A 15,669-nucleotide genomic window follows, 5' to 3' on the forward strand; every position below is an offset into this window, starting at 1 on the left:
AAAATAAAATCAGAAGTGAGACGATTTTCACATAGAGCTATGATTACTTTTTTTGATTGTCATAGATTCTATATCAATTTGATTTGGAGACATTTGATTTGATTTTTTTTTTTTTTTGAAATAAGAGACATTTGAAAATTTTAAACTTTAGTAGAAAAACGTATAGATTGTATAACTTCAAACTTGTGTTTACCTTAATTGATGTTGTCCTTGTTCCCGATTATAAAATTTGTCTTCCTTCTAAGCCCGCAACCGTATAGCATATTTCATACATTGGATGGATATGATAGCGTTAGCAAAAATGATAATTTAACAAAACATTTCACAATGGCTGCATTTACAAAACTTGCAATTAACAGAGGGAGAGAGAGACAACAGTGAACAGAAACACAGTCTTTTCTCCGTCGAAGATATATAAGTAATAATACCAGCCGCCAGTGAAGCTTTTCATTGTACAAATCAGCATAAACGAAATTAAAACAAGGAGTTCAAAAAGACACAAACAAAATCGTATCAAAGCCACATAGCTCAAACTGCAATCAAACTTCAGTAGAATCAGTCCTCTTTTCGACGGTAAGAGCATGAACCTCGACGACGAAGAACCCGAGAGTGTGGCCAGCCACAGCCGCTATAAAGATTCCAACATTGAAAGACATAACAGCCAGCATGACCAGATATGCTAAGCCTGTCCGGAAAGCATAGATGACAGCCTGAATTGAGGCGCCGACGACAGGGCTCTTGCCGAGCTTGTTGGGTGGTGTGTGGCTCAAGAACTCAACGGTGAAGGCCAGGAGGAAGATGAAGAAGAAAGCCAATATGTACATGCCAAGGCTCTCTTTAGGCCACCCTGAGAATAGAACCACAGCATCTTTGCCCCAGTAGAAGCTCATCTGCATCTTCGTCGTCATCATCGTCATCGTCATATTATTACCGGTAGAGTTGTTCGTGCTGGTGTTGCCATCCATGGCTGGAGGAGACATGTCCATAGAGTCCATACCTGAACGTCAGAGAGAGAAGGGGGGCTGCTTAGTTTATATAACAATGAAGATCAGAGACAGGGCTCAGCCAAACTGTAGATGATTAATATTAGGGAAGTTTAATGTTGTGATTAACTAAAACCTAAGTTGAAGTTATTAGTTTGTCCGCCCAAAGATTGATGATGGGCTTGTTTTTTTGTTGTCTAGTGTTTGTTTGGTTCTGAACTTTCTTCAGTCGCAAGTGATGAAATGAAGGAGAATATATACATATAAAAGAAAGCCCAGTGCTTTTCATTTACAGAGTCACCTTCTTCTTGGCTCTTTAAATTACACTAATTTCATTTTTTTATTATATGTTTATCAACTCTATAGCTGCTTTCTAATCTTTTATGATCATTACAGAAAGTTGCACTTTTTATTTCTTTGATTTCATAGGCTTTTTTTCTGATTAGAGGTGCTATCACATGGAGGTAAATTTGTGTCATTTAATAGAACAGTTCATTTGATTATTTTTGTAGTACAACTTTGGCTGAGATGGGCACCTACTTATTTTTTCAGGTTTGTTTTGTTTGGAATAACAATGGAAAATCAGAAATGAATGGGTTCTTCATTCATTAATAAAACAATAAAATCACAAACAAGGAAGGGATTTCATCCAGGTTGAAGAAGAAGCTAAAGAAAGCAAATTGTGGACCACTTTCCTTCCTCACATGAAAAAAATGAAGGAACCTGTCAATAATGAGCAACCTCATTGATTTTCTGAATCCAAATGTCAACTTCAGAAAAATCTGCAGAGATTATTGACAGCATTAATGGAGTCTTCCTTATAAACAACCAGAAAAGATTTTAGTCCTATCATGGTATATAATCCGACCCATAATCTTTAGAGATTGCGAACTCCCTGTTCTTAAAAACTGCAACAATTTCTACCCCTTGAGCTTGATAATTTACGTTAACACAATTTTTTTCATACTTGCAACGCATCTTCCCACCAAATCTCTGAAAATCACCCCTAAATCTGATTAGAATTGCAGGTACCATCCATGTTGAATTTAAAAATGTATTAGGAGAAGGTTTTCATAACCTTGTGTTGGTTGAAATTAAAGTGGAAGAGATCAATGAAGTTGTAGAAGAGAGAAGAATTGGAGGCTGGGAGTTTGCTTCTCTGAATGTAAGATCTTATCCGCCGCATCTTATCCAATGGTTGTGCTATTGGAATACTATGGGAAAATTGTTTCTATCATTCCAAATAGCCTAACAGGAATCTTGATGGAGAATTCTAATAAAGAAGGGAAGAGGTGTGGCTATCAAGAAAGGGGTCATAAAGTGATGCCAAAATGTTGCTACAATTACACAGCTTTAGGGTGGGTTGGGGTCTGAAGATGCAGACTACCTAGACAAGAAGACCCTATGAAGTTTCATTGTTCCTTGGGATTGGTTTTGGATCTTTCCCGTGCGGTTTGGAACGTAAAGAAGGGGGCCAGACCATTAGTGAGATACCATTCTGGAAGAGAAGGACCTACGGACTGCCATTATAAAAAATCAATTCTCTTTTCACTGATGCAAATTAAAAAATTGATTTCAGGAAAGTTTAAAATCGCTTTAAATTGGTTTTTAAGGTATCTTGTATCGTGATTTTAGAAAATCAATTATACTTAAATCTATTTTTTTTCAAAATCACTCATTTTACCATCACTCCCAAACACACACTATAGTGGTTTGTGAAGGGCTTATTTCACAATAACCTCCCAATTTTATTTTTTATTTTTAGAACCTGGCAATGTTAAAAAAAGAAAAAAGAAATCCTTCAACAAGTATCTCCCATTTTAGCCACATGTAAATTCTTATAAGATTAATCAGAATATTCGCAAATAATTTCTAGCAATAGTAAAAAGTCCAACAATGGTATGAAATTAAAACTTTGCATTATCTATCTTGACTTATCTAGGGTAAAAAATTAAAATTTTCCATTATAGAGTTTATGGTGGACTTGTTTACAGTTCATTGCTTATCCTTCATCCTCGTGTTGGAAAATGTGAAATAAAACCAAGGCCCGAAGCAGAAGACGACCCAATTACAATGCGGACAGCCCAAACTCAAATCCCATCCAAATTCCACTTGGGCTGCCGACATTGAAAGACAAATTCCAAAGCTTTAATTGCAGGTGTGAAGTGAACTCACCAGAAGCTCCCGGATGATGCTCGTTCGAAAGGGGCCACGCACGCCGAAGAAGAAGGTAGAAGCTGGTGGAAGGATGAAGAACACTACCACCAGTTACCCCACTAAAGAGAGGACAAGAACATCCCCGAAACTTCCCATCATCAATCCATCTTCCCCTTGTATAAAATCCCCATCCCCCATAGCCCCCACACCAACACAGAAATCTCAAAAGCCATTCAGACATTTCATCGAACACATAGAGCGCATCCCATAATCTCAATCTTCAATCAAACCAAACCCAGCCCAAAATGTCTCTGATTCCAACTCTGTTCGGCAACAGGGGCGTGTTCGACCCCTTCTTGTCGGATCTGTGGGCACCGATTGGCTCCAACAGTGAAGTGTCCTCGTTCGCCAACGCGCAGGTGGACTGGAAGGAGACCCCAGAGGCGCACATTTTCAAGGCGGATCTGCCGGGGCTGAAGAAGGAAGAGGTGAAGGTGGAGGTGGAGGACGGCGGCGTGCTTCAGATCAGCGGCGAGAGGGCGGTGGAGAAGGAGGAGAAGAACGAGAAGTGGCACCGCGTGGAGAGGGGGCGGGGGAAGTTCGCCAGGAGATTCAGGGTGCCGCAGAATGCTAAAGTTGATGAAGTGAAGGCGTCGATGGAGAACGGGGTTCTGACGGTCACCGTTCCCAAACTGCCGGAGAAGAAGCCGGCGATCAAATCGGTTGAAATCTCCGGCTGAGAAACGAAAACTCGACTGAAAATGATCGCTGGATCGATTGTTCTCTTGTTTGGATGTGTAATGGATTTCAATAAATCTGTGAAAAAAGTGTGTTCAAATGTCGTAAATGAGTCTGTTTTTTCATATGGTTTAAAGTTTAATGTACTATTTCGATTTGGAGTGCGTTTCTTTAAGATTTGCATGATGAGCATCCAAATTCCTCTTTGGCATAAAGGGTTACCCCATTTTTAGATATTCTGTTTGTCCTTTATAAAAATATAATCTAAATTAATAAAAAAAAGTTAATATACGAATTAAAATTATTTTTAAAAAATATATTTTAACATATGAATGATAGGATGACCAGTAAATGCGTAATTTTAATACTACAAATCTTACTAGAAAAATATGGGTATCAACTATTTTCGTTACTAAACAATCCAAACCATTACAAGGCATTTTAAAAATTAAAGATATTTGGTAATACCGAAGTAAGTCTTAAAATATTTAAATAATTTTCAAAATTATGTATTTTTATATTACGATTTATCTAAAATCACCTTATTGATATTTTTATTTTGGTTAGTAGAATCGTTTATTGACTCATTCAAAATGTTAAAAAATGTTCATATATATATATATATATATATATATATATATATAAATAGTCCTTTAGATTTATGGTGTTATCATCATTTATTATTAGGTGATTTACTTGGGAATTATATATATATATATAAATAGTCCTTTAGATTTATGGTGTTATCATCATTTATTATTAGGTGATTTACTTAGTCTTATAATTCCCCTCTACTACCTTTTAGTGATAGGTTTTGGACTACCCTAAAATACCTAGCGACCAACCTTATAGTTCAAATCTCCAAATTTCATTGAATTAAAAAAAAAGAAAATGAAGAAAATGAATAAATTTCTTTATGCTCATGTTAGCACACAATTAAAAACACACGCTAATTTTATAAAATTCAAATTCAAAGACAGAAAAAAAAAATCCTTCTTTTGTCGAATTGAGGATACAGGAAAACCTCAATTACTTGATTTGGTGATTTTAATATCTCGAATCAAACTTTCTAAATTTCGGTACGATTCTCCATCTTTACCAACTCTATACTTCACTCGTTTCGCTAACTCCGCAATTCTCCTCTCCATTTCCTTCCCTTCTTGTTCCATCATAGACCTTGCCATTCTCGCGACCGTAGAGCGGTCGTACCGTTCCTCCATTTCAAGCCCAACTTTCCAAACCCTACTGACCCAAGTACAGTTACTGGGCTGATCCCCAATTTTAGGCCAACAGACCATAGGAACCCCAGCAGCGATGCTCTCCATTGTGGAATTCCATCCCGAATGCGTCAAAAACCCACCAATGGCCTCATGGGCCAACACCTCCTCTTGCGGCGCCCACCCCACAACCAACCATTTCCCCTCTCCATTACTCTCCAAAATCTCCTTCACCACTTGCTCTTCATCCTCCCCCTCAACCACATCCGATCTCAACACCAACAGGAACGATTTCCCGCTGCTCACCAGTCCGTGCCAAAGCTCCATTAACTCGCGACTTGTCGTCTTCACCAAGCTCCCGAAGCTGACGAAGACGACGGATTTCCGCGGCCGAGCGTCGAGCCAGGCCAGGCAAGCGTAGTCTTCTTTCCAAAGGCCACAGTGGGAGGTGCCCAGCAGAGAATGGATGGGCCCAATGGTGTAGATTTTATCGAATGTGTTGGAGAGATGGGTTACAAATGGGGCTTCCAGATCCTCGAATGTGTTGAGAATGAGGCCCGAGGAGCGAGACGAGGCCAGCGTCTGCTTCACGAAGTTCATTGGGTCGTTTTTTGCTACGGCTTCTACGGACCAAGATCCTGGCAAATCTTTGCATCTTATGATCCCTTCAGCCCCGGGAACGCCGTACAGTTCTTGGTTGGTTTTGCCGTCTGCAAACACACACCATCAAATGGAAAATACACACGTATATATACCGTATTTTTCAAACATAGATCAATGGGAGTAAATTTTGTACTATGGTGGTACAACTTACAAGGGAATTGTCTCATGTTTTGAAAACAATTTCGGAAACAAAGAAACCAATCATTTTTGTTGTGCAACAAACATGTGTTTTCAAAATTTAGATTAAATGATATAGGAAATCTAATTTTCATGTTTTTCAATCTTTTCAACTCTTTGTATTAAAATTTATCAGTCAACTAATCACTCTATAAACAAATTAGTTGAGATTTGCTTATATGAAGCTAATGGGCCATTAAATCATTGTTTTATTTATATGGTATTTAGGCGCGGCATATCAATTTAACATTCAAATTGGAAAAAAAATGAATTTTTATCGATATGGGTCGGGGTAGAATTTTGCTGATGAAAGGTTGGGTTTTATTTGCCCAAATAGTAATTGAGTAGCGCAAATAACTATAAAATCGTGAACAAAATCAAGCATAAATTTGAAAGTCTAAAAACAAAATTGTTTGGAAATGGAGCGTTAATAATACATCTTAACAATTTAACTTGGTCATATGTTAGTATTTGAATAAATAATGATAAGAAATTTCAAACATTGTTTTTCAAACAAAATTCAAAACTAAAATTATTTGATTTTTTATTTTTCAAAACAAATTATGTGGAATTAGGAATTCCAACTCACTACTAGGTGCTTGAACTATATATGCTGAGTTAACTAAAATTATCCAATTGATAATGATAAATTAGCCATTCAACTTTGTCTTATTTTAATGTTCCTATTAAGAAACCAAGATTAAAAGGGTTTTGTAGTTTGTACAAATTAAGAAGTTACCTGGAAATGGAAGCTGGCCCTCTTGAATGAGCTTAGGAATCCAGAAGTAAAGAAACAAGAAACGGGCACTGAACGTGGCGAAACTAAACACAGGAATCCCCAATTCCTCAGCCACCTCCACCGGAAAACTAAAAATCACATCTGTAATAACGCAACTTATGGGCGGCCGGCGACCGGAGTTAGAAACATTATTAGTTCCATTTCCATAACCATTGTAGGAGAGCAGAAGCTGTCGGAAGAGCGACTCGGTTACTCGACGCATGGATGCAATAAGCTTCCCGTCGAGAAGATCTCGAGGGTGGTCAGGCGGGAGGCCGTCGGAAATGGACTTGAAATGAAGCATCGGAAATTGGGTGGCTAAGAGGCGGCGGTGGCGGTCGTCGATGCGACGGTGGTTGTGGTCGGTGTTGAGGAACGTGACTTGGAGGCCGGCGCCGCAGAGGAGCTGGGCGAGGCAGAGGAAGGGCTTGATGTGACCCTTCGCCGGAAACGGAAAAAGGAGGACATGATGTTGATGATCATCACTATTACTATCAGATTGCTCCATAGAAATGCAACTGATCATAAATTTCCATATGTTTTTACACCAAAACCATATTCAAAGTATATATAATATGAATAGTATTTAAGTATTGTTGGTATCTCATAAGTCTACGTTAACTAGTACTAAAAATAATTGATAATTTATTGTTTTGTTTTTACAGTGCTCATCACAAAACTCCAAGTATTTTTCTTAAAAAAATTTCAATGAAAAAACATTGTATAAAATTTAGGTACTTAGGGATTTATTTTCGTGCTTTTTAATGTTACAAACATGAGAAACTTAGTATTAATCATCCAAATATTGTATAATTAGAGTGTGTTATTTTATTGGGACTGCGTTGGCTTTTGTGGAGTTGCCAGTCGAGTTTTACAATGTTGACAATTGGAATTGGCAGTAGCGTTTGCTTTTAAGGATTTTCGTTATTTTCTAGGTCGGCCCTTTCTTTTCCCATCCTTTAGATGACATAGATACATATATTTTTTAATTTTAAAATTTCTACCACATATTCCTTCCCTTTCAATTTAATATATCATTGAGTAATAGAACAAACAAATGACATTTTTTTTAATATTATTATTTTTTAGAATTTATTTTAAAGTTATTGTATATGTTATAACTTGGCCGTTGAAACGTGATTTGAAGAGTTCAATTGAACTAAGTAGTCCAAACATAACTTTGATGGATTTTTTGAAATAGAGGTAAGATCAAATCTTGGTTCATACCACTAGATCGAAAGTAATCTTACATAAAAAAAAATGTGACTTAGTGTTGAAGAGGTACCGACATATATTTCGATACTTAAGGCAGTATTAAGAACTGATGAAAGAGAAAGATTTATATTGAAGTGCAGTGGGTTAGTTGTGTTTCTTACCTCTATTGGCATTTGGACCCCTTGTATTTATAGGGGTCCTAGCCCTTCTTCCCCAAGTATAATTGGAGTGGAAGACAAGTTTGCATGGGCCTATGCGCGCGTCAGGGAGGCATGTGAGAAGCGCAATGGACTGCAGTTGAGTGGTGTGCACACCATGCTTCAACCAAGGTGGTCGCGGTGGGCACAGGGGGTGCAACCATGAGAGCCGCGTTTGCTTGGTGCTGAGAAGGACTAAGACCGCAGGGGTCGTGCTCCCTTGCATTGAGAAGAGGTTGGCCACATGGGTTGGCTTGGGCGCGACTGACGTGAAGACCTGTGCAGTCGCGTTCAAGGGTAATGCCTTAAAGTGATCGAGGTGATGACTATGGTGCCACTGCAAAAAAAAATTAAGTATTTTCAAAGGTCACAATCTTTGAAAAAGTATAAAATAAACCTTCGATAAATGTTTTTTTTGAAGGTTTACTCAACCTTCAAAAAGTGTCGAAAAAGCTTTTTCGAAAGTTTTATCAACCTTCAAAAATTTATATTTTTCAAAAGTTATAAACCTTCATAATTATTAAATTAGTTGTGGTAATTAGTTAGTTCAATTACTTTTTTGAAGCTTTTCATTATTTTTTAAGGATGATAATCTTATCACCAACCATTTTTAAACCTTAAAAAAAAAGTTCTTTATTGACATTTGTAATCCTTCGGAAAAAACCAAATAGAATGATAACATTTGAAATTAATATTAATTTAATATTATTTGTTTGAAAAAATTAAATTATTTTTTCTAGTTAAAATTTATAATTTCAAATCTATATTCAACCCAAGCAAAATATTACTTACTATAACCAATAGTTACTGCAAAAACAATCAACAAGTAGTCACCATATTCCTAAAAATAATTCAAATAATACAAATACTTCAAATACCTAAAACAACAAAATTTTCTAACCCTTACTTTAGGATATTTTTCGCATCATCTCAGCCATCGTTGCTTGAAATTGATGCTCAAAACGATTTTCTAACTCAATAATTTGATCTTTGAGTCTTTGTACCTCAACTTTTCTTTGTCGTCCAAATTCTTGAAGGAAAAACTATATTAGACACTTGAAAACCTAAAAGTGATAAACAAAATGGCTCAAGATAAATAGATGGGGAAGAGAGAGAGGACTATAGGAGATAATATCTCGCCCTCATATTAGTAAGGAAAACCACAAAGAAATTGTACTAGAAAGTAGAAACCAAAATAAAAATGAATCACTACACATAATCCACAAACCATCTTCCAAAGGAGAAAAAGCAACAAATTAATTAAACTAAGATGTTTAATTAATGTAACTGATGCCTAAGCCAGGGATCCATTTGAAGAATTCATAGTAATGAGTTGGTATTTGATATATACAAACATTAATCTATTATTAGGTTGCCAACAGGATATGTAATTTAAATTGTACTAGAGGAAGCATATAATATGGTTAGCGTGAAGAAAAGACTTTGGGTTAACTTGGGGAAGATGCACAACAAGCTGCATCAGGATGCCAACCTTTCTCATTTTCTTCAGCGAAAACCTCATGTGAGAATAAAAGCTTCAAGGAGATTTTTCTCCATTTCTTCTGCGTTTGTTCTCAATACTTTGAGTTGATTTATTGAGAGAGGAACTAGGCTAGTTGAAAGCTTTTTCACATAATTTACTCCACTGTCTCAATACCTATTATTGGACTTCTAGAGTGAGAAAAAACTTATTGAAATTAGTCCGTTGGACATCAACTATGATAGTTGGAGGAAGCAAATAAAACAAGTAAATGTTCATGTGTTAGAGGTAATTGGGATACCTTTGGAAGGAAATCCTAAATCACTAACTCATTTGGAGGAAGTAGGAGGGAGATAGAATTTGTTTATGGTTTGTTTCCCTCCCCCTTGCAAGAGGGGGTTTGGATTTAGGAAACTTAATTAAGAAGAAGGAATTCTTCTATAGGTTTTAAATGGTTAGTTCTCTTTGATACTGAACCATGATCTTTTTCTTCCTCTAAACACATATTTGAAAAAAAAGAACGAATTAATTAAACCAATAATTTGTTTCAATAAATTGAACATTAAAATAAAGAGTTTTAATTTGAAAGAGAGATATTTCTTTGAAGTTATGAAGAAACTTCTGTTGAAAAGCAAGTTGATTAAAAGTAATTACATCAAAACGTATGCACTTTCATGACATTTCCATTCTGCTGGGAATGGTAAAAGAGCAAAAGGAACATTGACATGTTCATCATCAAATCATCTTCATGGGCAAAAAAGTTCAGATAAATAAACTAGATATATATCAAATAGTTACTAGTATGAGGAGACAATCTAGCAGATAAATTGTGCACTATTAAGAATCCTCAATCTTGTAAATTCGAGTATGATGACCTAAGTCTAAAAAAGAAAGTAAAAACCAAAATAAAATAATTGTGCACTATTCCTTTCCCACTCTTGAGCCATGTTCTAGGTCCCTCAGTTGGTTAATTTCATAATTGTATTTTTTTTATGGTTTCTACTTCTAGCTTCGGGTGGAATTACTACTAAAAGAAATTGATAGCAGTAAACTATTTATAGCCATTGTTTTCCAAACCTATTGATTTTGATTTTAAACTTTGATAGGATGATGACCACTTTTGGAATATCTTGCAATCTAATCACTAATACTAATAATAATGTTGCACTAAATTTTAAGTTAGCTACAAACTAATTACTAAATGTCAAGATCTTCTAAAATGTAAAATCTCATGTGGCTACACAGTTACTCCTCATAATATGAGTTCTATTCATACTTTCTAACAAAAGGTACAATTATAAACAGAGTAGTACACAAACAACAAAAGGTATATAACAATAGCAACGTGGATGGTGCTCGGATAAGTTGATCTAGATAGAACAATGCTGCAATTTTCAATCAAGACCAAGCATTTTCTCTGGTTTCTTAGAACATTTCTCTTATTTTTCCCCTAAAAGAATCTAAAATATTTAAATCATCACATAAAAAGACAAGGATGATAATAAGAAAGCACTACAATAGTATTCATAACTCAAACCTTTATTAGAAACTAATTAGTAAGGTAAGATTTTCTTGTAGTGCATCTTATTATCATCCTTGTCCAGTGCATCTTCAAAAGAATTAGGCATGCCTAGTGCATCTTCAAGATAAGATTTCAAGATTTCAAAAGTTGAACACACCAAAGAGTTGAGTGCACTCCAATAAAAGACTCACCCTTGTAGTAAAATTAATTTTGTTTTTAGAAAAATTCATTTTTTGACATCAATTTTTATAATTAAGTTTGGGGTTGATTACATCGAAAATTTTCTTAGGACATATAATAAAAATATTAATAATGAAAATAGGAATTTAATGTGGGTATTTAATAAATTGATAGAAATTTAAATGAGAAGTCTAACCATTTTGGAGAGAGAAATTTTATTTTCCTTCTTAAACATCTAATTCTCCCTTCTAAATTACCATATTCTAACTCACTTAGTTATCCTGTGAGCCTACTAACATCAACAAATTTTAACATTAACTAATGAAAATTGGTACCCATTAAACTATATTCAATTTCAGAGTTACGTAGATAAAAAAATAATCAATGGTTGAATTTTCTACATGTCTATATTATATCATTTTAAAATTTGAAAAGAAAATCGTTCTCACCCATCTAATACCTTCCGAACAAAATTATGTGTCTTTAGTACATATATAAAATGCCAACACGAGTATATAACTCAGAGATTATAAGACATTTTACTCTTTTTTTTAGAAGTTTGAGGTTTAGATTCAACATGGGCTAGTTCATTAATATTGAAAAGAAAAACAACTTTGTTACTTTCATTATTTCTTCCTCCGCACATTTGCTTGAAACAGACAATTATATTTGTAGGACTATCTCATATTAACTAAACAATTAAATATATAAATGTACTCAATTAAATACTAGTTTATCCTGTGAACTCAAAATGAAACCAAACCAACGTTGTAGCACATTACCATCTTCTACATGGTCACAATATTTTGAGGTGCTGTATGAGAAGTTCCAAGTTATTAGAAGACAAACCTCCTTTGACAATCTTTTCGGTTGCCAATTTCGAAAGCTTCGTCATGGATATCTGGATTTCCACTCCCTTTTGGCCGTCCATCAGTTCTCTTATCATCATCTCGACCGTCGACCTGTCCCACTTTTGGTCCTTTTCAATTCCAATTTTCCATACTTTGTCGATCCAAGTAGAATTAATGGGCTGATCGCCAATACTCGGCCAACATATCATCGGAACTCCGGCCACAATGATTTCCGTTACCGAGTTCCAACCACAATGCGTCAAAAACGCACCCACCGCAGGGTGCACCAGCACCCTCTCCTGTGCTGCCCACTCCACTACCATCCAATTGCCATTATTCCCTCTTTCGCCCACCAACTGTTTGATCAATTGCCCCGATTCAGATTCTCCCCCATAAACCACGTCGGGTCTCAGCACGCACAGGAAGGGTTTCCCGCTGTTCACCAAACCATGCCAAATCTCCATCAATTCATTCTCTTTAATCTTCACCAAACTTCCGAAACTGACGAGAATCACCGATCTCGGCGGCTGAGAGTCGAGCCAAGACATGCAGGTTCGATCCTCTTTCCAGAACCCGGCGAGGGCCGAAGGGGAGGAGGAGGAATCGCCGAGCCTCGATTTGGACAGAGCATGGAGGGGCCCGATGGTGTAAATTTTGTCGAAAATGGAGGAAAGATGGGTCAGAAATGGAGCTTCCAAATCGTCGAATGTGTTGATTATAAGAGCAGAGGTTCCAGCCACTGAAAGGGTCTGATTAATCAAGGAGTGAGACATTGGTATATCAGAAGTTTTCTCACACCAAAAAGCAGGCAAATGATTTCGCCGCAAAAGACCTTCGAACAGAGGCATACCCTGAATCTCTCCCACCGGATTCTCATCTTAACTTCAGTACACAATCAGATTAGAAGCAGCAAAAAAACTATAAACAAAATACAGAGAGAAGGGGAAGGGCGCAACTCTGTTTCTGACCAGCGTATGGGATTTGAGCTTTTTCATTGAGTTCTGGTATAATAGAGTAAGTGGTCAAATATCGAGCACTGAACGGACAGAAGGTAAAAACAGGGATCCCAAATTCCTGGGCCACTTCGATCGGGGAAGAATACATGATGTCGTTGATGATGCAGGTGATGGGGGAAGAAGCGTCGTTGTAAGATCGAATCAAATGGCGTAATCGCGGTTTGATTCCGTCGCGCATTGTGAAATACAGAGGAGTGTCGAGAAGAGAGCGCGGGTGATCGGGCGGCAGCGGCAGGCCGTCGGAGATGGTGGCGAATTGGAGCGTGGGGAAGCGGGAGGCTAAGGCTGCGAGATTGGAGATGCGGCCGAAGTTATACTCTGTGCTTAAGAACACCACGTCCACGCCGCCGTCGGAAAGCAGCTCCGCCAGAGTTAAGAACGGCTTCACGTGGCCCAGCGCCGCGAAAGGGAAAACCAACACCCGAGGTCGCGCCATCGACGGCGGCCGGAGGTGATTAACTAACGGAGGCGGAAGCGAATGATGAATTTGTGGGAATTTTGGCCACTGCTCTAAAAATCAAGAAAAGATTGCTCACGTTTATCATGTGGAATAATGCGTCATTTTTCATTCTTTTGTTACGATAACAATCGTGATTCACGAGTTGGGTAGCCATGGCCGCCATGGCCTGAGGATTTAGGTGGTCTGTGGTTAAAATTCTGTGTTTGGGCCTGGAGGTAACGTTTTATTTCAATGGATTTTTTCTTTTGTAACAATTATGTTTCTTAGCCTTTTGTCAAATAATTTAGTGTAATCAAAATATAGTTTTTAATTTAAATTATATAAAATTTTAAATGATTATTGGTGTGAGATTCTATTATACTAGTTTATGTTTAGTTAGTATTATTTTCGGTTGCTAAATTTTGATTTATGAGTTCTCTTTTAGCGAGGGAATTACAGAAATGCATAAAATGAAATATATATTTATATAATATAGTATTAGGTTTAAAATTTTATTTTATAAATAAAATGGTATAATTTTGTTTTTAATATTTAAAATTAAAATTTATCGAATATTAATTTACTTCAACTATATATATATTTTTAATAGACTATATTAATATGAACATAACTGAACTCTAATTTAGGTGATTCCTTCCTTATTATTTTTCATCAATAATAGTTATTTTTTATTTTTATATTTTCCAAAATGTCCCCCTCATTCATTTCTTTTGTTGGCCTCTGATAGAGAGATGACGGGATATTTAAAGTTAATCTTAATAACATTTTAATATTAATGTGTGACAAAACTAGATATTTTTATATTGCCTCCTTGACACTTAAAATAATCACGTCACGAAATTTAAGGGCATCTTTGGTAATGTTTCTGTTTCTTATTTTTCGTTTCTAATTTTTTTAAGAAATCCAAACATTTTACAACAAACTTTATTTCTTGTTTCTATTTCTTTTGGGAACATTATCACAATTGTATATAAATTTTGGAAATAACAAAAACAAGTTTTTCCTTCGTAGTTTTTATTTCCAATTAAACAAGTTTATATAAACATAAAGAAACACAAGTAATATTACCAAATGGGCCATAAATTCTCGCCCATTATTTCAAATGCAACCACTTGATCTTACGTAAAACTACCAATTGTTGTGTAGTGGTTTATTGAGTCGTAAAATACTTTATGTTGAGACTACCTCATGAGGACACATTAGATGACCTTCCCATTTTAGAGCATGTGGGCAGAACATGCAGGAATAGTGCTGAGCGCATTGAAAAAGAAAGATTAAATACACCATAAGGATGCCTCCAACACAGTTAGAGATATCGATAAACTCGTCCATCTTTCGGTGTACTATATGAACACTCCCAACACAGTTAAAGGTTTCTACAAACTCACCCAACAGACATCTGGCATAGTGTCAGGAGCGTACCTCTAGACGCCCGCTGCACCACTCTATGATAGCAGAAAAAAGCACAAAAATGTCTGAGCGAGTTCCCAAACCCCCATTAGCAATCTATCTTGCTTCACCAGCTCATTCATCTGTTCTTCATATATAAGGAAAAGATCAACTCTAACTAAGGTAAGTCGAACTTCCCTTACACAACTCCTTGTGAGAATTAGGTACACACTCAACTAGACTCATCCTCGAGATTACTGTCATTTCTACTCTATTTTACTCTATACTATTTGCTTCCAACTTAAGTTCTAACTTAAGCATCAGGGCCATTCGGTAAAGCACCACATCGCTATATTTTTGTGTACAAGTAGTCAAGAGCAATCAAGCGCCCAGAGACGAAGGTATTTGTGGCACCTACGTGAAACTTAGGTCAAACTTGTCCAAAAATCGACATCGACGCTATAATTTTATAAGTTTAATAAAAATACTGTCGGAAAGGTTTACCTGCCGACAACTTAAGTATACTTCTTCCCTTTCTTTGTGTGTCATATATCTTTGTAATATGAGTGAAGGTTACTGGTGTCTTAAGTCAAACGGTGAGCAAGCAGTTGTAGATCAAATATTAGTCTAATGATAGGATATAATG

The 15,669-nt window shown here is 36.3% G+C and overlaps 4 protein-coding genes across 8 annotated transcripts; 1 reads left to right on the plus strand and 3 right to left on the minus strand.

Moving 5' to 3' along the window:
- Window positions 1-378: 378 nt before the first annotated feature.
- LOC111019407 (copper transporter 6) lies at window positions 379-3,292 on the minus strand. Of its 3 annotated transcripts, XM_088119073.1 has the most exons (3): window positions 1,852-2,054; window positions 1,688-1,765; window positions 379-997 (listed from the first exon to the last, which is right to left on the minus strand). In XM_088119073.1, the coding sequence occupies exon 3, from the start codon at window positions 993-995 to the stop codon at window positions 540-542; it is 456 nt and encodes a 151-aa protein (XP_087975199.1). In that variant the 5' UTR covers window positions 996-997; window positions 1,688-1,765; window positions 1,852-2,054; the 3' UTR covers window positions 379-539. The 3 variants fall into 3 exon arrangements, with proteins under 3 accessions (XP_087975199.1, XP_022151475.2, XP_087975195.1); XM_022295783.2 differs by lacking the exons at window positions 1,688-1,765; window positions 1,852-2,054 and adding an exon at window positions 3,159-3,292; XM_088119069.1 differs by lacking the exons at window positions 1,688-1,765; window positions 1,852-2,054 and adding an exon at window positions 2,062-2,352.
- Window positions 3,293-3,302: 10 nt separating this feature from the next.
- Window positions 3,303-4,053, plus strand: LOC111019408 (18.1 kDa class I heat shock protein). The gene has a single exon (XM_022295784.2). The coding sequence runs from the start codon at window positions 3,446-3,448 to the stop codon at window positions 3,878-3,880; it is 435 nt and encodes a 144-aa protein (XP_022151476.1). The 5' UTR covers window positions 3,303-3,445; the 3' UTR covers window positions 3,881-4,053.
- A 779-nt stretch (window positions 4,054-4,832) lies between these two features.
- LOC111019440 (mogroside I-E synthase-like) lies at window positions 4,833-7,221 on the minus strand. Its single transcript, XM_022295822.2, has 2 exons — window positions 6,675-7,221; window positions 4,833-5,805 (listed from the first exon to the last, which is right to left on the minus strand). The coding sequence occupies exons 1-2, from the start codon at window positions 7,219-7,221 to the stop codon at window positions 4,904-4,906; spliced, it is 1,449 nt and encodes a 482-aa protein (XP_022151514.1). The 3' UTR covers window positions 4,833-4,903.
- Window positions 7,222-7,968: 747 nt separating this feature from the next.
- Window positions 7,969-13,913, minus strand: LOC111019418 (mogroside I-A1 synthase). 3 transcript variants are annotated; one of them, XR_015789831.1, is made up of 4 exons: window positions 13,127-13,912; window positions 12,157-13,035; window positions 9,033-9,189; window positions 7,969-8,462 (listed from the first exon to the last, which is right to left on the minus strand). XR_015789831.1 is itself a non-coding variant. In XM_022295796.2 (4 exons), exons 1-3 carry the CDS (start codon window positions 13,608-13,610, stop codon window positions 9,034-9,036), a joined length of 1,485 nt encoding a protein of 494 aa, XP_022151488.2. In that variant the 5' UTR covers window positions 13,611-13,913; the 3' UTR covers window positions 7,969-8,462; window position 9,033. The 3 variants fall into 3 exon arrangements, 2 of the variants coding, with proteins under 2 accessions (XP_022151488.2, XP_022151489.2); XM_022295796.2 differs by having other exon boundaries at window positions 9,033-9,155; window positions 13,127-13,913; XM_022295797.2 differs by lacking the exon at window positions 9,033-9,189 and having other exon boundaries at window positions 7,971-8,462.
- Window positions 13,914-15,669: the final 1,756 nt, after the last annotated feature.

This window comes from Momordica charantia (assembly GCF_013281855.1).
Source record: "Momordica charantia cultivar OHB3-1 chromosome 1 unlocalized genomic scaffold, Mcharantia_2.0 BLBB01000001.1, whole genome shotgun sequence".
In the NCBI taxonomy this organism is placed as follows: Eukaryota; Viridiplantae; Streptophyta; class Magnoliopsida; order Cucurbitales; family Cucurbitaceae; genus Momordica; species Momordica charantia.

Bases quoted from the DNA above. Each gene is read 5' to 3' on its own strand.
- LOC111019418 (XM_022295796.2), bottom strand. From the start codon at position 13,610: ATGGCGCGACCTCGGGTGTTGGTTTTCCCTTTCGCGGCGCTGGGCCAC. The intron at 13,036-13,126 runs GTCAGAAACAGA...ACTGAAGTTAAG, and splicing joins AGCTCAAATCCCATACGCTG to ATGAGAATCCGGTGGGAGAG. The intron at 9,156-12,156 runs GTTTGTCTTCTA...TTTTCCTTCAAG, and splicing joins CGAAAAGATTGTCAAAGGAG to AATTTGGACGACAAAGAAAA.
- LOC111019440 (XM_022295822.2), bottom strand. From the start codon at position 7,221: ATGGAGCAATCTGATAGTAATAGTGATGATCATCAACATCATGTCCTC. The intron at 5,806-6,674 runs GTAACTTCTTAA...GTGTGTTTGCAG, and splicing joins GGGCCAGCTTCCATTTCCAG to ACGGCAAAACCAACCAAGAA.
- LOC111019407 (XM_022295783.2), bottom strand. From the start codon at position 995: ATGGACTCTATGGACATGTCTCCTCCAGCCATGGATGGCAACACCAGC.
- LOC111019408 (XM_022295784.2), top strand. From the start codon at position 3,446: ATGTCTCTGATTCCAACTCTGTTCGGCAACAGGGGCGTGTTCGACCCC.